Source organism: Ictalurus punctatus, chromosome 4 (genome assembly GCF_001660625.3).
Source record: "Ictalurus punctatus breed USDA103 chromosome 4, Coco_2.0, whole genome shotgun sequence".
Taxonomy (NCBI): Eukaryota; Metazoa; Chordata; class Actinopteri; order Siluriformes; family Ictaluridae; genus Ictalurus; species Ictalurus punctatus.
Genome location: NC_071284.1, coordinates 29,530,384 through 29,550,744, shown reverse-complemented (window position 1 = coordinate 29,550,744; position 20,361 = coordinate 29,530,384). Strand labels below are relative to the sequence as shown.

General features: G+C 38.2%; 2 protein-coding genes across 5 annotated transcripts in view; one reads left to right on the top strand and one right to left on the bottom strand.

The window, feature by feature from the left end:
• fli1 (Fli-1 proto-oncogene, ETS transcription factor) overlaps positions 1-13,839 on the top strand; it is a 28,734-nt gene extending 14,895 nt beyond the window's left edge. For all 3 annotated transcript variants that reach the window (XM_017465995.3, XM_017465997.3, XM_017465996.3), the window contains 5 exons: positions 4,978-5,046; positions 11,457-11,516; positions 12,045-12,107; positions 12,224-12,271; positions 12,423-13,839. In XM_017465995.3, the coding sequence (XP_017321484.1) occupies positions 4,978-5,046; positions 11,457-11,516; positions 12,045-12,107; positions 12,224-12,271; positions 12,423-12,952 (770 nt within the window). In that variant the 3' untranslated portion in view covers positions 12,953-13,839. The remainder of the gene's footprint in view (positions 1-4,977; positions 5,047-11,456; positions 11,517-12,044; positions 12,108-12,223; positions 12,272-12,422) is intronic.
• A 530-nt stretch (positions 13,840-14,369) lies between these two features.
• LOC124628095 (ATP-sensitive inward rectifier potassium channel 1) lies at positions 14,370-19,118 on the bottom strand. Of its 2 annotated transcripts, none has more exons than XM_047155213.2 (2): positions 18,983-19,118; positions 14,370-18,478 (listed from the first exon to the last, which is right to left on the bottom strand). In XM_047155213.2, the coding sequence occupies exon 2, from the start codon at positions 18,453-18,455 to the stop codon at positions 17,334-17,336; it is 1,122 nt and encodes a 373-aa protein (XP_047011169.1). In that variant the 5' UTR covers positions 18,456-18,478; positions 18,983-19,118; the 3' UTR covers positions 14,370-17,333. The 2 variants fall into 2 exon arrangements, with proteins under 2 accessions (XP_047011169.1, XP_047011170.1); XM_047155214.2 differs by having other exon boundaries at positions 18,988-19,118.
• Positions 19,119-20,361: the final 1,243 nt, after the last annotated feature.

Below are 20,361 nucleotides of genomic sequence, written 5' to 3'. Positions count from 1 at the left end.
TAGCAGTACAAAAAATTTGGCCAGAATAATGGCGTTATTCAACATGGTTTCTCAGTTGTAATCTCAAAAGAATTTGCTATCAAAGGACTAGAGGTGAAGTTTGTAGTTGTGTCTCTTCTTAAGGGTTAATGAATGTCATGTCTACATGGTGAAGTATAGCACTTTGAATTTGGACCCAATGTTTTTTGCCACAACAAGGCAACTTAATATGAGCTATACAGACATTTTCTCTGATTCTTTAAGCTGTTGTGTATTGGAATTATACATAATAGATTGACCTTGCACATTAAACCATGCAGTAAGCTCCGTTCTTCCATTTAATAGGTTTCAGCTCAGAGAGTGACCATTCCTGGCTGTTCTCATCCCCATAACTCCTCAGGACAGCCTCGTTTTGCTTGGCAGAGCTGCCGCGACCATGAAGAATTTTGATAACTATCCCAACCAAATTTACTCCCCTTCTGTGTGCCCTCAACCATGGGCAGGCCTAGACGAGACCCAGGTGCATGGCCTCAGGAGCCTGCTAGGCAAGGCCCCTGCCTCCGCACTGCACGGGAAAGTTTATCCCTAATTTACAATGGAGGCAGTCTGCCTCATTCCTCTTCCAGGGGCTTTCTTACATTATAGCGCTTCATGTTTTGGCAGAGCTCCTCTGGCGGCTTTTACCCCCAACCCCGATTGGTCAGTGTAATCTATAAGCAGCACGTTGCAGAGGTGGTGCATCTGTGCGTGGGTTGTCATCTGGACCATGTTGAGGAACTTGCTTGAGGTTACAGTCCAGACGTTCAATCTGATTGCTCGGGGTCTTGAGTTCAGATGAAAGCACAGGGCACAGATTGGTTAAAAGAAAAAGAGAAAAAAAAGCGACGCATCCTGAGGGTTAGCTAAAGCATCCTTCAGAAAGGTCAAGACCCAGTGGTGTTGGCCCAAAACGGGATGAGAGAAACAGCTGGCCCATCCCAACATTATGACAGCAGCTCAGCTCCAAGGCGGGTGGAGTCCTGGTGCTTAAAAGCAGCCGTTCTAAAAAAAAAAAAAAAAAAAAAAAAAAAAAAGGAAAAATAAAACAGGCCAATAGACTCAGCAGTGTGAGGTAATGGGAATTTAATTCCGTGGGTGTCAACAGTTTTGTGCAGCTAACCGAGCCGAGGGCCTGCGTATGGATCGAGAGCATAACGGAGGCATTGTGAGCTGCAGGGCAGAGCATTCTCAGGATGCTTTTTTTCCTTTCTCAGGAGAGCCTGCCGTTTGGAGTTTTCATTATGGACGGTTGCTGCAGGACTGAGCCTCAGCTTAAGCGTGGGCCATTGTGGATCTGCCTGAAACTGCTTTTGATTTTGCCTGTGTGTACTTTGGAAGGTGAAGAAATGATTCAGAATCCTCCACTCGGCAATTTGAATTGCCTTGGCTGCAGTCCTAAGCAAAAAAAAAAAAAAAAACGAATATGAATAAGAAAGATGACCTGTGCCAAAGCTCTCTTTTAGCTTTATTTACTTCCTGAAGGTATAGCGGCGTTTTTGCATTGTGTTGCTTCTAAGTGTGCTCTAGTGGGATCCATGATCACTACTGATAGTGTAGAGATGATTGTGTGTGTGTGTGTGTGTGTGTGTGTGTGTGTGTGTGTGTGTGTGTGTGTGTGTGTGTGTGTGTGTGTGTGTATTTGCCAGGGTGTGGCTGACTCTCAGACCCCTGAGATATGGAACATAAGCTAATCTTTTTTTTCCGCTCGAAACACAAACAAACACAATCACAGAAAAATAAGAAATCTGTCCAGAACATTCTGGCTTCCCTCATACATGCACATACACCATTAAGTGCTTAAGCAACTACAGTCTGTAAGGTGTCTTCTGGAGCCGACACCACACTCTATAATTATTCTTTACACTTATGTATATGTGTTCGGTTCTATTTATCAAGACTCCAATTAACATTCCAACATGCCATCAGGCTTATATACAACAGAGTAGAGTAGGCTCTCCAGCCTCAGGCCACACTGCTAGAACAGCTTTTGCTTTTTAGAACAGCTGCTGAGTCATACACACAGGCACATACACAAACATCTTTATACTGAGCAGACACGCACATGAATTCAAATATTGACACACGAGAGAGTGTACATGCATACATGCATGCATATAAACAGAAACGTAGATGCAGTCAGATGCAGACAGGAAATCTAAACATGGGCTCCATCACCAGGCCTCGACTCAAATCTGGATCTCATGGAAAGCAGATTGAATCTCTTGCCACATGCGCCGATGCTGGAGGCTGCTAGGGCATATTGGAGTAAAGTAGTGTGACCTGCTGCTGCATTATTTTGGTTTCGCCGTCGGTCACTTATCCAGATTTTTGTATGCGATTGCCGCCCACTCACCAATGTGCTTTCAATTTGGCCGCAATTTGAGAATTTGTTTAAATTACAGCCAAGAGTGGAGCGGAGGTGAACCGCTAGCATTGTCCCAGCTTCCTCGGAACAATCGGCAGACAGAATAAAGTATGTTAGAGAGAGAGAGAGGGAGAGAGAGAGAGAGAGAGAGAGGGAGAGTGTGTGATTACATATATTACACCCTCTGTGAAGGTAGTAACAGGAAGGATACACTGCTGAGACAAACCCAGTGTCCAGCATTCTAAGGTCTTGATAGTTTACACAAGCCATAAACATGTGTGCAGCTTTACAGTCTCTACTCACTCTGTTTTTCTGTCTATTTTTTTTTTATTATTTCTTGCTCTTGGTGAGTTTTATTGATCTACCTACTTACATTAACCAGCTGTTACTAAAATGTCAAAATTCGCACCATTCTCTTGAAAATTCTCTCTGGTCCTTCTATCTATGTGTGAGTGCAAAACAAAACCAACAGAACGCTGTGACTGTGAGTGTGTATATAGAGTATTATATGTCTCAGAACCAAGCAGAAAGCAGATATCTAAATCTATCTAAATCCATCCATCATGCCAAAAGAGGACTGATTCCCAGCAATGATAAGAAAGAAGAGAGAGAAGACAAAATTCGGTATTATGAGGATTCATGATGAGTAATGCAGTTGTCCAGATCCTCAGCAGATGTGTTTTGGCCTTCTTCTATATACACACAGACTCACAGCAGACAGAAACACAGCAAACAATTCTGATGGAGTAAAATACATTTAGGTAACTATATAGCAATTCTACATACACTAGTACTGTACAAGTCTTAGACAGCCAATATTCTATAGAAACATTTTGTCTGATATCCATATAGTATGGTCACTGCAATTAGTGTATCAGTAGAAATAAAATTTAAAAAAACAATGCTGCATATGAGCTTTTGTATTTTGCTATGTAATGGAACATACGTATTTAGTAAGAGACAATGTTTCTGATAAAACGTCATCCAAGATGTCTGGGATTTGACCTGCAAAGACAGAAGAACTGTAGAACGTTCTCAAAGAAGCCAGGAACAACCTACTAGACAATATCCTTAGAAATCTGTATGATAGTGTGTATATATAAGCAGATTTAATCCCAAAGATAAATTATTGTTTTGGCTGTTTTACTGTTTACAGGTCAATATAGTAACTGCTTTGATAATAGAAAGAATATTTGCTTTACAAAAGCCTTTGTCCACACAGGTAGTGTTGCCAACTCACAGCTCCACGGTTCCTGGTCTGATCCTAAGCTTGGGTTACTGTCTATATATAGATATATAGATATGCTATATTCTATATAGTGTATTTCTCAGTCCTGAAGTAGAATTGACCCTGGATTCAACAAGTGTACATAGTGTAAATGTTCTTATACAGGCGTTCCATGTGTAAATGTTGGGAAATTGGTCATTTTGCAGAACCCTTCACTTAAAAATGTGACATAGTACAGTGTCATGCTGAGCAAACACCACTGGATTATTTCTGTTTATTGTGGTTCTCCTTGTTGGTGTAGTAAGTTACAGTACAAAAACTTTGCTCTGCAGTTACAGTCCATGCAATCTTAATTCTGTAGATTATTTATTCATTCAACTTGAGCAACTGCTTTATCCTGGTCAGGGTAATAGTGGACACTGAGCCTATCCTGGGAAGACTGGGCGTAAAGTGGGAATAAACCCTGTGTGAGATGCCATCAGAGATAACATTGTAGATTATCGTTTTAAATATAATTCTGAACTGATGCAAAATTAGAGTGTGTCATTTGAATGAATCACAGAAAAACGAGACTAGGTTGCATTTTGACAGAATTGAGTAATGTATTTTGTCAGGGCTGCCGTGGATTGTAAATGGAAGTGTGTAAAGACAGAAGGCGAAAATCAGAAATGTTTTCAGTGGGAAATAGCCTTTAGATCTTACAACAGTCTGTGTTATACTTGATCTATTTTTCTCTCTATGTCTGTTTGTCTTATCCTTCCTCTGTTCTTCTCTCTCTCTCTCTCTCTCTCTCTCTCTCTCTCTCTCTCTCTCTCTCTCTCTTGCCCACGGCCATGTGGGGGTTTATTTTTCTTTTGGGGCAGCAGTGTTTGATTGCTGCATGGGGATCACACCCTACACAATGGCTGCCCTGTTCTGGGGTCTCAACACCACAGTGCTGGGGGTGAGGGGCCTGGAGGTTAAAATATGTGTGCAAAGTCCCCTAGACTTCCCCCAAAAGACACACACGTTCACACATCCTTCATCGGCTTTAACAAAATATCACCAATATCATCTCTGCCCTCAAATACAACATCAATAGTAGTATTGATGTAGTAGTAGAGACCATCAATAATGGCACATTTGATATTTTTTATAATATACCTGAATTTGGGTTGTGATCTTGTATGTGAGTCATAGGCTCATTTGGAAATGAGATAAATCACTTTGTTTTATTGTGGGGGATAAAAGCATAAGTAACACCCACTGAGCAGTACTTACACAGTAATTACCCTGTTATTACACATTAATAAACATGTTACTAGAACTGGTACAGAAATGCATTTGGTACATGTTTTTAAAAAGGCTACTCTCTTATATCTTGCAGGTAGCTCATCACTATCATATAATACACCATCTCACACTGACCAGTCTCCTCGTCTGGCTGCCAAAGAAGGTAGGATTCACTGACAAGCTTTATTGGTTTGCTCCTTATCCCTGCAGCTTACAGTTGTACTTGTAATTATTGTAGGTTGTACCAAAGGTCATTTACATGTAGTGACACCCATAAAACTCCATTAAAGTCAAAGCTGACATAGTTGAAATGATGACTAAATGGCAATTAGTGGTAGAGGGTGGGGTTTTGGTATTTGTGTGTGCACGTTGGGAGGTTTGTTGTTGTTGCATCGGATTTTTATTTATTTATTTATTTTATTTTTATTTTATTTTTTTTTATTTTTTTTTTGGGGGGGGGTGTTTCCAAGTCAGTAATTTGAAATGTTTTACAAAATTTCCCCAAATTTTCAATAAATTCATGGGCGTAATTTAAATAAATAACAATTTTAAATTGGCAGCATAATCTCTAATTAAAAATTGCAGTAACTCTTGCAGTTTTTGAAGATGATCAGTCAAAGTTATAGATAAACTAACACAATCTCAGGAGAGTTTATGGAATATGAATGTTTTTCCACACTAACTGGATACTCATGAATATCACATGAATATCACATTTCCTGTATAAATGCTCTTGTTAATGATTTATTAATATATTTCTATTGAATTTAATACATGAGGGCCAAATGACTGAATCATTTCTCTCAGCAACAGTTACAGGTGAATGTAATCCATCAGCTTTAAACACAAAGACATTCATTTCCTTACCAATACCTGCAGATGTTAAAGGAGTAGAGGGTGATATAGCTGATCAGTGAGCTTTTGCTCTCCATCTCTCTTTCTGACTGAGTGTGTGTACAATGGCCAAGGCCTGGGCGCTCAGCAGGTGCTGTTTTTGTTCTGTGTAAATAAAGACAGCGTGGCTGTCAAGTCAGCCATTCAGCCTCCACCTGAATGTGAAGTGGAGGCCGAGGACCTTTCAGAGAGCAGAGAATTAGCAAGACAAAAGGCACGTGCCTTGGTTCCCAAAGCCAACAGTGAGGGAGAGGGAGGAACAGAGTCTCGAGAGAGACTGACAGAGAGGAACAGATATGGAGTTGAGAGACAGGTGTCATAGGCTCAAATAAAAGGGGATAGAATATTATTTGAGTGAATGGTTTGTATTTGTGTGGTTTTGAATGAAAGTCCATGCTGCAATAACAGCACAGAACCACTTAGTTAAATGGGCTGTTGTTTTCTCTCAAGTGTCTGTATTAGACAATATTAGTTTTAGATTGTGACAGATTGGTGAAAAGGAATGGTTTGGTTTAGTCTGTATGTATTGTGGGTTTTTTTATGTCTTCAAGGTGGCTGTGGGAGTTTGCTTGCACTTATTACATTTTTTTATTATTATTATTATTATTATTATTATTGCTGTTTAAGAAATTATAATCAAGATCTGTGGCTTTACCTGTTGTCCTAGAACACTATTGAGGCCATTCCCATTGCAGCAAATGTAATTATAAATTAATTAGTAATGACAGTAGTAATTTATTGTACTATTAATCAATTTATTGTGTATGCTGACCTAACTCTCAAGGTTTCTTATGAAGAGTTAAGGGTTCTTCACTGAGGCAAAGGGTTCTACTTGGAACCCTTCCTGATATAGATATTGTTCTACATAGGACAAACAGACAAATCTTTAATGGTTCTACATTTAACATTTTTGTTCAGAATGTGGTGAACTGAATTGTGTTATTCAGTATAAAAGTATCCCATGGTACTTTGTTCCCTTAGTGGAAATGTTTTGTGATGCTGTGTTATTCTCTCATGTTATTCATTCCAGCATGGGATCACATTTGCAAAATGGTTCATTTGCACAAAATGTACGAGAGGTTACAAAGAGTTAAGGTTAGGGTGAGGGGCAGGCTTAAAATGTTCTTAAAGCTTGATATTAAATACAAAAAAATGTCTCAATTCCAGCAAATGATATGAAATATCCAAAGCAGATCAAGTTCTACTTTGATATTTGATTTTATGCTAATATTGGCACAGAATTTTCTTTTATGATTGGAGACTAAAACAATTGGAGATGTGTTGTTATAGGAAAATAATCAATTATAGGGTGGTGTGATGAGGCCCAACTAAGTCGAGTTATTATTACCACCCCAAGATTGATTATTTTCCTGCAACAGCAACTCCAGTGGTGTTTTATTTCTCTTTGTTTTCCACAGCAATTTGCCAATGCAAACAATTTTAATTTATTAAAGAAAAAAACATCTAATTACATACATCATACATTTAATGTCGTGGAATGTCCGGTAGTTCCTGTTATTAGTTACGTTATGGCCATTAACAGTTGTTCACCAAATTTACACATTTATATAATATGTCAAGTGAATGTGAATGTGAAGTATCTGTGTTAGTTGCTTCTATAGAAACCATTAGAATCAGAACATTTATGTAAACCTGTGATATGTCTGTTAAAGCAATGGTGTTAAAGAAAATAAATCAGTATTGAGAATTCAAGAGATTTTACTGTCCACTTATCTACTTATGTATAGGCTGGTTTATATATTATACATACTGTAAGTAGTCAAAATGGTCAGTAAAATCTGATTCATATAAATATAAAGGCATTATCTGTGATTGGCTTTGGATCCACTATGACCCTGACCAGGAAATGACTAAATGAAGGTGGACAAATGAATGAATGAATGAATGAATAAAAGGCATTATTGTATAATCTCTTGTGAATAGTTTGAGTGCCTTAGTTCATAGGCACACAAGGCACGATAACAAAAGACAGTAGATATGCCTGCGAAATGAATCTAGCAATAAAGTGCTTGTGCTAGGGCTATGATACTGTCTGTCAGGCCTGTAATAATACTGATAGCATGTAAGTCCTGACATCAGTGTTATCTTGTGAAGTCCAGTAAGTGTCTGTCTTGATAAGTGCCTGAGGAAAAGCAGCCTATCTGAACCATGCTGAGGACTCTCTAAACCCCTCATTACAGCTATTAGTACAAACATCACTGGTGATTAGATAGTAACAAAGAAACCATATGACCTTTGACCCATAGCAATATGGTAGCATGCGTTCTTGTATCGTACCTGTCTATCTGTATTATTATTATTATTATTATTATTATTATTATTATTATTATTACTATTATTATTCAGTTCTTTGTTTTGTTTTTATCATGAGGAACAGGACAGTGACATCGTTCTGGACATTAACATTAACCATTTAAACCCTAATGAATAGCTTTTTTTTTTCTTTCTAAGTGTTAAAGTAAGATGTAATTATTTATTATCATTTACTCCATCATCCTTTTTTTATTTTTTTACCCAGGAGGAGAAACTAAAAGTAGATTCACTTAAGCACACATTGTACAATTACAACGAGACAGATTGTACAATGTAAGGTATTGTAAAAATTATACAAAAGGACAGACGACCATAAGTTAAGTGTTTTTGGTTTGAATTAATTGGTTACATTCATGATATATCTGTTTAACATGTTTGGTATTTGGAGAAATCACAGCACAATAGGACATTACACACACTTTAATAATATTACTAAAATTATAAAACACATATATCTCTGGTTATCTGCCCTTAAGAGTGTGTGTTGGGGTTTTTTTTGGGGGGGTTGGGGGGGGGGGGGGGGGGGGGTTGGGAATCTGTTCGACCAACATCATTCTTGTTATTCCTATGCCTCATGATAGAATATATTTCTCTTTTCAGAAATTAGACTTTGGCCCTCGTTTCTAATTTCACATCCAGCCGCCACTGATTCTGCTCAATGTGTTAGTCATTTGAATGCAGTTTTCATACTTGACCAGGAGTGGTGTACATTTCGTAAATTGTGAGATGAAACGTCATGTCTTCAGGACTATGATACAACATACAGGACAAGACAGGAGCAATATACATTATATATATATATATATATATATATATATATATATATATATATATATATATATATATATGTATGGGACATTTTTGGTAACTACACAACGCTGAGTGAAGCTGTGGTAGTCTAGATGGCTGGCTAGTTGTGTAATGACTAAGTTTTCGACGCACAGCAGTCTGGTCTCTGAGGAACCACCACACCCAGAGCAGCCTAGCTGAGATGAACAAAGTGAGCACAGTGGGAAAGCACAGTGAGAAATTCTGAGCTCAGGTTCTGACTGTTTCATTATCTTTAACAATGCTGTTAAACAAAATGTCAAGTACGCTTCTCTGAATCAAACTTTTTAGCTGCAGGAGCCTCTCAGTTTTCCAGTCTTCGAGCATTGGCAGCTTAGTGAGGAACTGTTGCTGGTCTTTCCTTGGTTATATTTTAAGTCAGTCTACCTCCAACTCATTTGGGCCTATCAGACAGTAGTAACGTCCACCGCCACTGTTTTCCTTTCAAATTCCGACGGTGTATTTCGTCTGCTCGCTCTCTTGTCTTTTCTTCTCTCTCTCTCTCTCTCTCTCTCTCTCTTGCTCATTCCCTACTGGATTGTGGGCCTTCTCCTGGAAGGAGGTAGACTGGTGTGTGTTTTTTCACAGTTGGGAGGGTGAAAAAAGCGAGGGAAAAAAGGGGCCAGGAAAACAAAGAGAGGTTGTGTGTGCAGGCTCTGCAAGCAGGAAACGTAACTCTCTCAGGACTCGCTCCCTCCTCTCTATCCTTCTTTCCCCTGTTGGACCAGGTCTTGTACTAGATTACTCTAGAGACAAAGATAAACATGAGGATATTGAGATGTTGATAGGAAAAAAAAAAACTGTAATGAGAAAGACTAGAAAGAGTGATGAAAAACAACTACTGTGGAACAGCAGTAGAACTTTTTCCTTGGGTCAATTTCAATATTAGCCGTAACGGCAAGTCAGTATATACAATATCAGTACAATAAAACAAAATGACTGACTTGCATCACAATGGGGTAATTATCTTTTCCTGATTTCTGCTCTGATGCATAGAATTTTGGGCGAAAGATCAGCATTTATAACTCGTTTCATGCTCGTTCTGCTTGTCTGTGAGATTCAGAAAGCCCTCTGAAGCAGGGTCGTTATCCCTCAGTTTTGTTTTCACTGAGGAATGTTGGCTGTAGATGTGTTGTGATTTTGAAAGAAGTGGACTGTTTAGTTTTGTTAACTCATTCCAAGCCAAACGTTTACTTTGTTTTCAGTAGTTAATGTATTTTAGACCCACCCAGAACAGGGTTTTAAGGATACTCGCCAGAAGATGGCAGTGCTGGATTATTCTAACCAGCAGGGCCGCCATGAGATGCTTAGTCAGGGTTCAAAATAAATAAATACATTCTATGAGGTGCTTTCCTTTTCCGAATCCTAGTGGAGTAACAATCATTTCTGAGTGTGATTTCCATTAGTACAGAGAGTAACAGATAATAAAGTTCCATCAGGAGTAACTACGCTATTGCTTAGACTGTAGGAATTTTTACATATCAAGAAATACATAGTCATTACTTTGATTTATTTTATTTATATATTCAGATTGATTTGAAGAATGATATTTACCTAAAAGTTGTTTTTTATTTTATTACATTTCTACTGTGGGACAAATCACTGTAGGAATACACATTTTCTAACCTTGAAGAAAAATAAACAGCACCGTGTCCTGGGTTTTGCATGGGGGCTATTAGTCTTTGTACGTTTTTGTGGTCTCACTACTTGTCTTGGTCAAAATTTGTGCAACTCGATGCCGAAAGCAATCAGTAGCTTCATCATTAAGGCCAGAAGGGCAGCCGGACCATCTGAAGAATGAGGATAATAATTAGCAGTGATAGCCAGCTAATTTCCGTGTGGGACAGAAGGAACCGCATCATGCTTCAAGGCACAATGAGACTATTTTAGATCTACATATGAGAATGCTATGTCTGTCCAGAACATCCATGGGAAATATCCAAGCGTCTCCTTGATTTCCTGCTGTCTGATGATTTTTTTTTCCCTCTTCACTCCTTTTCCCTTTTGAGATTGTCTGTGTCAAGGTTGTGCCTTAAAGTAAAACAGAAACCATTTAAAGCTTAGAGCTAGAATAACTCCTTTTATGCAAATGTTGATAATGGATTTTTTTTTAGTTCTGAAAAACACTTAAACCTAAATGGAAATGTTTCATTGTGAGTTTTCTGTCTGAGTCTCTGTGCGTTTTTAAAAATCTGGCCAGTCGTATGAAATCTGCTTAAGTATAATTTATGGTAGCCTTTTTGGCCTAGCTGAAAGCCCGATAAAACCACACAAATTTAACCAAAGCTATATATCTTCTCAAAGATCTCTCTCCTACTTTCTCTCATTTACATAAGAAAGTACAAACTACCTATTTTGTCAGTAGGGATTTGAAGGTTTTGTTTAATTAATACACTATATTAACCATAAAAAAACACATTTTCATACATCTAATATTTGGGAAGGAACAATATTTGTAATAACCTTAAATAGTTCAACCATAAAAAGTTAACTTAATTGTCTATCTCTTCTCTTCAGACGCCTCATATGATGCTGTACGGAGGACAGGCTGGTCAAACAACATGCACAGTGGTAAAGGTGGGTATGAAAAACAATGGTATTTCTTGAATCTTGAATAAGAATTGCTCACTCAAGAATCAAACTAATCTAGAGTTTGATCTAGCACCTTAAATGGTTTTTCAGCCCCTATACGGCTAATATTAAACCTGTAGAATCCTACAACACAGGTTTTCCTTTCAGAGTAAGTTCTTATCGAGAAAGCTTAGATCCCTTAAGAGTCTACAGAATTGTTGTGCAACCTTTTGGGATTCTGTATATATGGGATAAGGTTTTGGCTTTTAGAAACATTTGTTGTATGAATTGATCTTTGGAATGGACGAGGAGGGATTAGGTATTCAATTCTAGGACATTTAATTAAATGTCCTAGAATTAGGACTTTTAATTAGGACATTTAAAGATAGATTAATTTAATCTAGATTTAATGCTGTACTAAGCACTTAGTGATGCGTCCAGTTGCTAGTTCTGTGCTAGTTCTTTGGACAAAAACTGATATGTAAGGAGACATTAACTCAATGTGTGTATTCACGTTTTCTTCTTCTCTCCCAGGCTCCCCTACTGTGGTCTCACAGAATGTATCTAAGAGCACTGAACAAACTCGGCCTCAGCCAGGTATCAGAAACTGCATCCACATACAGTGTTCAATTCACAATCAAGCAACACTAATAGAGAAGCTTCTTAATTTTGAAATGTGTCCTCCAATACTTACTCCTTGTTTTGTTTCTCAGATCCATATCAGATCTTAGGACCGACAAGCAGTCGACTTGCCAACCCAGGTAAAAAAATGGATGATGTTGGTTCCTATAGCTAGAACATAACATTGGAAACTCGGATAATGGAAAGCAAACATAGTCACTATTGTTCTACACTCTATTGCACATTACCTTCTTTTTAACGCGGTGCCTATATCTGTGTATACATGTCCAGGCTCAGGCCAGATCCAGCTGTGGCAGTTCCTCTTGGAGCTACTATCCGACAGCGCCAACGCTGGCTGTATCACGTGGGAAGGGACCAACGGCGAGTTCAAGATGACCGACCCGGACGAGGTTGCACGGCGCTGGGGTGAGCGCAAAAGCAAGCCCAACATGAACTATGACAAGCTGAGCCGTGCGCTGCGCTACTACTACGACAAAAACATCATGACCAAGGTGCACGGCAAGCGATACGCCTACAAGTTCGACTTCCACGGCATCGCCCAGGCCCTGCAGCCTCACCCCACGGAGCCTTCCATGTACAAGTACCCGTCTGACTTGGCCTACGTGCCTCCTTACCACGCTCACCAACAGAAGGTCAATTTCGTCTCACCGCATCCACCTTCCATGCCTGTCACTTCATCCAATTTTTTCGGCCCTTCTAACCCTTACTGGAGCTCCCCTACAGCAGGCATCTACCCCAGTGCCAGTGTGCCAAGACATCCCAACTCTCACATGCCCTCCCACCTGGGCAGTTACTACTAAATCCTATGAGTTTGCTCTAGAAGCCACATGCCAACCCCAAGCTGCACTCAGAAGGAAAGCAAATTGAAAAAGAAGAGAATGAAAAAGGAGAAAGCGTGACGAAATTTGTAAAATGAAGGAGAATCAGGGCAAAATTCACTAAAGCAAGGAACTAGATGAAGAAGGAAAAAAAGAAAGGGGAAAGAATGAAGCAAAAACTGGATGTTGCATTGATCCACTTCGAAATGGAGTACTACTTATTCACAGGACAAGTAACTGTTTGTTTTTTTGTCTGTTTGTCTAGAGTGTATTTTTGTTTCCACATGTTTTTGCATCTTTGTATCCCTGTAAACATTATGGGCCAAAGCATTCCCTCGACACACACGCATCTACCCAATATGGATTCAAACTCTCACAAATTCCACAATGGTCTTGGTGTTCAAATGTGAAATGTCTCCAGTCCCACTACTGGGGCATATCCAATGCCATGCTAGAGTTTAGACAAGCATTATAGCACACAAAAAAAATCAAAATGAAATGACAAATCAAGAATAACTGTGACACTGTGCCAACATTCTCTCTGCTAATACAGATAATATTAACATTCCAATGCTTTCAGCAAAATGGGGTCTGGTCATCTATTTTTTTCATGGACTCCTCTAGAAACCCATCTAAAATAACATCACAGGAGGGATATCTTGCAGCAAAAAAAATTACAAATATGGCAACTGGAATGTTCAGGTTCAGCCCTTTCTCTCTCTTTTCCTCCTAACTGGAATTCTGACACATTGGCCATAGCTGAGAAAAACAAATGTAGGTTTGCACAGAGTTTTGTCCATGTCAGTCACCACAATCGTAAACGAAACATTCTCAGCAGGTATCTAATGCCAGGAATATTCTATTGGCTAGCCAAGGTGTCAATCACTACAATCTCAAACGTAACATTCCTATAAAGTAAGAAAGTCAATAAAAGGCTGACATTGATTCCTATGAATTTCAGTGTAATGTATGTAGCACTCCACGGGCAAAAGATGAGCACCAGCCAAAGACTCGTGGTTGGTCTTGTGAAAACCAATCAAACATTGTAAAAGACTAACATGCAGTATTCAAAGCCAAAACCACAGAGTCAGTGCTGATGTGAAAACTGCCCTTGAAGCAGACGATATATTTGAATCCACTTAGTGTTAATTTCGAAAGCAGCCCAAAGTGGTTTTACTTTCACCGCTGTACCTCACTCTGTTTATAAAGATAGATTTGTATTTGTATCCTATTTGCCAGTAAAAATTCAATCAACTATAGCTCATCTCACAAATGTTACTTAGTCATCATTACATTATTGTTAAGTGATGTTCCTGAACACAGTAACTTTGTTTTATTAAGTCATTACCTGAAGCTACTTAAATCACTGAACAGTTGAATGTGGACATTATGCAAAGTACCTCTTTAAAAAAATAAATAAATAAATGAATTAAACAAGTTAACATTTAAAACAACACAAAAGGTTGAAACCAGTGTGATCCTCAGATTCGCGAACGCTGTGCGTTTGTCAGACCTATTTGCTATTATTTTTTAATCAACGGTCAATCAACTAGGCATTAAAAGCATCTTACTGTATAAATTATGCAGAGTTATTTTCATATGTGACAGTATTAAAAGATCAAGAGAATGAATACGAGTTGACCTCGGTCAAATGCAAACTTTTTTAAGCCGGTGTTGAAGGTAGTATGTACAGCACTAGTGTTTTGTATCTGTACATTTGGGCAATAAATTTATGAATGTTTTTTTGTTTTGTTTTATAATGTGCTCTGTGCCTTGTCGTAATGAGGTGAAAGTATTTGATTTTGTTTGTTTTTCTTCTTTTTTAATGATACCACAAATGCCTTGTAGAAAATCATTTTGCTTTATAGACCAGAACTGTAATACTGTAAGTGCCAAAATAAAAATATTTTGTTGCTAAAGCTTCAGATCCCAAAGTCAACATTCAAACGTGCCTCACAAATGATTGCAGGGTCTTAAATTAGACAGGTTTGATATTCCCAAGCTTGAATTTTCTTATATGTAGAAGTAGAGCAATACACAGTTTAAATAAATGAAAAAGAAAAAAAAAAGAAATACCCAACCAATTCTCTTTTCAAAATATCACTATCTAATGAAGGAATTGTGCTATTTCATATATGCAATGTATTTTGAATATTAAATATATGAATTTATATAAAATATATATATATATATAATTTGCAATTATTCTTTTTTCTTTTTCTTTTCTTTTTCTTCTTTTTTTTTTTTTACTTTTGTTGTTCCTGCAATGTATTATTACCTTTTATAAAAGGGCTATGTAGATAAATGTGATGAAAAATAAATGTTTTTACATTTTAAACTACTGAAATGTGTCTAAATATTTTTGGTTGTCTTTTTGCTCTGCACATATTACTAGTGAGTGTTTGTAGTGGATTTGGCTCGAGAATGTGTGCTCCATTGTCTTTACAAATCTTCATGAAAATGATACACATTATTTTTTTTTAAAATATATACATATAAAATACTAGGAATATTATGAAGATTAAATTAATTTAATATTAAGTATAAAGTATTATCTCCTGTTTGTAAGTTATCAGAAGATAACACTCCTTTGCTTGTAGGCGAGCTGTGTGTGTACACGTGTACATGTGTATCTGTATGTCTGTTTGTGTGTATGTGTGCATGTGTGTGTGTGTGTGTGTGTTTATATGCGTGACCACCATGAACACATTGACCAGTTTACTGGAAAGCCTTAGCGTCCCTCTGTGTGTCATGTTGTGAGTCAGAGAGCATCACTTTTAAACAAAAGCATTCCATGGTGCTCCACCCTCTCTTACGCACAGCCAGCTTCCTCCCCTCATAGACACCTTACAGACATTCATCTCTCTGCAGAATTTTCCACTTTATTTTGCAGCCATGATCTTTATCTATGGTGATTAAATAATATCATATATTACACTTGTATATCACGTTACACATATATACATATATTGAATTTAAAACATTGAATGAGTTCTAATGTGCTACTAGTAAAATGATCACCATTGTTTATTTTATTATATATATATATATATTTTTTAATTTTATTTTACGTGAACAGGTTGTGCATTTAGTCATTAAACTCAGGTTTTATTTTGCGCAATGTGTAAGGATGAAATGGCTCACAATTTCTCCAAGACTTCCATTGCTTTACTTTTTCTGCCCTCTTCTGGCTGAGCAGAAAATAAAAATAACCCTAATATCTAGTATATAGACAAGGTATCCAGTATTCAAGCAGGATTGCACACAAACTACAGACAGTGTGCAAAAACTAGCATACCAAAGTCATACATAATTTATTACAGCTCTCAAAACAGAATTCATTTAAATTATGAGATTTTCACATATATTTAATACAAAAAAAGCCTTAAGTATGTATCTACTCTATTTTTTTAAAAAAATTTAAAATACTTTATAGAATGCATGCAGTCACAGATATTCTTCTAGTTAATTATTTTATTAGCTCTTCTTTAACACATGTTAATATAAAACATTATACAAACAAAAGTTTCATAAGTGCAGCCAAGTCTTACTACATCTGCTAAAGAAAATTTTTTCATAGTTTATATAATTTCTAGTCAGTGCTCGAGCTTTAAGCTTTACACTGTGGTTTTATAAGATTGAATAATATTGCAGAATGTGAGTATTTAGAGGGAAAAAATGCTATTGAATTATTTTAACTATTGTACTTCAATTTTTATTTGTCACAAATTCTCCATTTTCCAAGGGACAGGAAGGTGAGTATCTGTGTCACACAGACAAAAGTACACTAAATGTGGACACCTGACCATCACAGCCATATGTGTTTGCTGAACACCCCATTCCCCATCCGACTGTCTGTCTGTCCGTCACCCCAATTGTGCATTTACAACACTGTGGAAAAAGTATAGTGAAGGCCCACATATGGGTGTGATGGTGAGGTGTCCACAAAACTTTGGCCACATAGTGTACATTCATGGGAAGTATGATGCATTATCCTTATTATTAATTCTCACTAACACAATATCATCTAGTAGCCAATAATTTACCAGACACCATAAGGTGATGATATCAAAGAAAATTCATTCATTAATTCAGTCCTGGTCAGAGTTACAGTGGATCTAGAGCCAATCCTGGGAACACAGGATGTGAAGTGGGAATACACCTTGGATGGAACACCAACACCATGCACACACACATTTACACATTCATTCAGATGTCATAGCAATTTCAAGCATTCACTCCACCTACCACCCTGGGACCCTGGATCTATGATGTAAAAAAAATTATTACCCTTCATAAAGATAGCTAAATTGGCTATATCTTATGAGTGCAATATTTACACCCTTAAAAACACTTATATGAATTACATATTGGTAGCACTGGACTGGTCTTTAACTTCCATCTCCTGAAGCCTGTCACTGTCAGTGGGAGTATTGTAAGGACTGAAGCTGTCAGGGGATTTAGCATAATGACTGGCACAAGGTGCTGTATCTACAGGAGCCACTTTGGCAAAGTTGGAGAAATCTACATGATACTTTCCCTCTTTGCTGCGTGAGATGATAGGGAGGAACTGATAGCCCCACATGATCTCCTTAGGAAGGTAGGAAGTTCGGACCTGGCAGGAGAAGCTGGTGGACTCTGCAGTGCCATCGAGAAACACCACAAGCTCAAACTCCTGCTGGTGAAGGGTGTCTACTGTCATTTGAAAAAACGGGCTGGATTGGTCAATGATGTGGTACAGGGTCAATGGGCAGACAAAGAAAAGGTTGTCTTTTCCAGCATCTACAGTGAAGTCTATCCTGATCTGGTCCATTATAATGGTCTCACCTTCAGGGGTGACAGTTGTTTTAAGAAGCTTGCCATAGATCTGACTCCCAATCATCAAAGATTTGCGCATGTTGGCCACTCGGATCTGCAAACAGAGATTGTCCTTTTTGGAGGAGATAACAGCCATCTGGCTAAAACTGATGGTTTTGGCTCTTTTTTTCCCTCGGGCAACTTTAGTCATAATCACCCCACACCAAAAGCAGATTATCACCGTCCCAAATACAGCCTCAATTGTGAAAATGGTGAGGACACTAGGACAAAATGGAGTGATTTGTCGATAACCATAACCGATGGACATCTGAGTCTCTATAGACTGGAGGAAGGCACCAGTCATATCAAAAACATTCTCTACACAAGGCTGATGGTCATCAGATGGGTTTTGCCAGTATAGGTCACCATTAGCAAAAGCAGCCCAATACCAGAATAGTCCAAAGAAGAACCAGCCAAACACAAAGGAGGCTCCAAAGAGGAAGATAACATAACGCCAGCGCATGTCCATTAAGGTGGTCCATAGGTCTAGAAAGTAGATGAAAAACTGGCTGTGTCTCACACTACCATATGCAATGTTGCAGTGGCCATCCTTGGTCACCACACGATTTCTCTGTATCCGGCGATAAGCCAGGTATTCTCTGAGCAACTGTGGAAAGGGGCATGCCATTTTCAGTGTACCTTGAGATAAACCTGGAGACAGAACATAAAAACAATTTGAAACTGTCCACTTAGCAAGGGGTTTTCTTCTGCAACTTTTGAAGCCCTGGACATTTTTATCTAAAAAATGCATTTTGCAGACAGCTTTACTTAATGAACACAGTCTAATTATTTAGATATTAGTACTTTGTTTGGGAACTAAAAGAGCTTTTTCTTTTTTATTCTTCTTCCTGAACCATCTCTCAACAGAACAAAGAAATTCATTCAAACTGACATTATTAATAGGGCCACTTGTTTTTGAGTTAAATGAGGCTTGGACCAAACACTTTCAATTAAAGTGACCAGTCAAATAGGCAAATAACTGTAGGAACTAAATAATAAATATAATAAATTTGATAATGGCAGGTTGTGATTTCCATCACTGTAGCTATTTTCTTTTTTTAAATTGCAGACCCTCTGCCTATGCTTCACATACCCCACTTTAAGATCTGGTTCTTATTTTACTCTCAGGTACAGATAAAGTATAGATGCACTTACCTCACCTTAATCCATGTCTCTGTCTCTTGTCCCCTGCTCACTCTCTTCTTAAAATATATTGGATGACACTATTTGACTAGTAAGTCTGACTTTCACATGTAATGTTTACCTGTATACAAAAGTCACTTGCCTTCTTGGAGAGGGGCTGTAGGATGTCTCACTGTTGTGATACGGTTTCATGGGTTTAAACTTTGAAATCTTATGTTGATTTGTTGTACCCTGCCTTGTTTATACAACACAGTCCCACTGAAATTTTCTAAGAATTCGCAAAAGCCATTTCGCTTGAAAAGTATCACCACAATTCTTAGTAATTTGATGACGTTATGAAGGATAGGTGTCAGGATAATGTTCCTATATGAAATCAAATATGGCTGCACGGTGGCTTAGTGGTAAGCACGTTCGCCTCACACCTACAGGGTCGGGGGTTCGATGTGTGGAGTTTGCATGTTCTACCCGTGCTGCGGGGGTTTCCTCCGGGCCCCCCCCCCCAGTCCAAAGACATGCATGGTAGGCTGATTGGCATGTAGTAGTGTATGAATGTGAGGTGTGAGTGTGTATGTGATTGTGCCCTGGATTGGCACCCTGTCCAGGGTGTACCCCCACCTTGTGCCCCATGCACCCTGGGATAGGCTCCAGGCTCCCCATGACCCTGTAGGATAAGCGCTATAGAAAATGGATGCATGGATGGATGGAAATCCAATATACAGTGGATATAGAATGTCAACACACCCCTGTTAAAAAAAATGAAACCAAGATAAATCATGTCAGAACCTTTTATACCTTTATTGTGAAAATTTAACCAATTAATTAAAGTGAAAAAGAATAAGAATCATTTTAGTGGAAAAAAGTGAAAAATACTAAGTGTACAATAACCTGGTTGCATAAGTGTGCACACTCCTGAACTAATAATTAGTTGGAGCACTTTTAGATTTTATTACAGCATTCAATGTTTTTAGGTAAGAGTCAATCAGTTTAACACATCATGACTTAGCAAAATTTTGACACTCTGCCTTGAAAAAGCATTCTAACTTTGTCAAATCTTCAGGTCACCCCACAGATCTTTGATTGGATTTAGGTCTGGACTCTGGCTCCGGCATTCCAAGACCTTGATCTTGCTTTGGTGAAGCCATTCCTTTGTTGATCTGGAGGTTTGCTTTGGGTCATTGTCATGCTGAAAAGTGAAATACCTATTCATCTTAAGTGTTTTAGCAGAAGCATTAAGGTTTTGCACCAAGATTGACTGGTCTTTGGAGCTATTCATTATTCTCTCCACCCTGATTAAAGCCCCAGTTCCAGCTGAAGAAAAACAGCCCCAAAGTATGATGCTGCCACCACCATGCTTCCCCATGAAGATGGTGTTCATTTGGTGATGTGCTGTG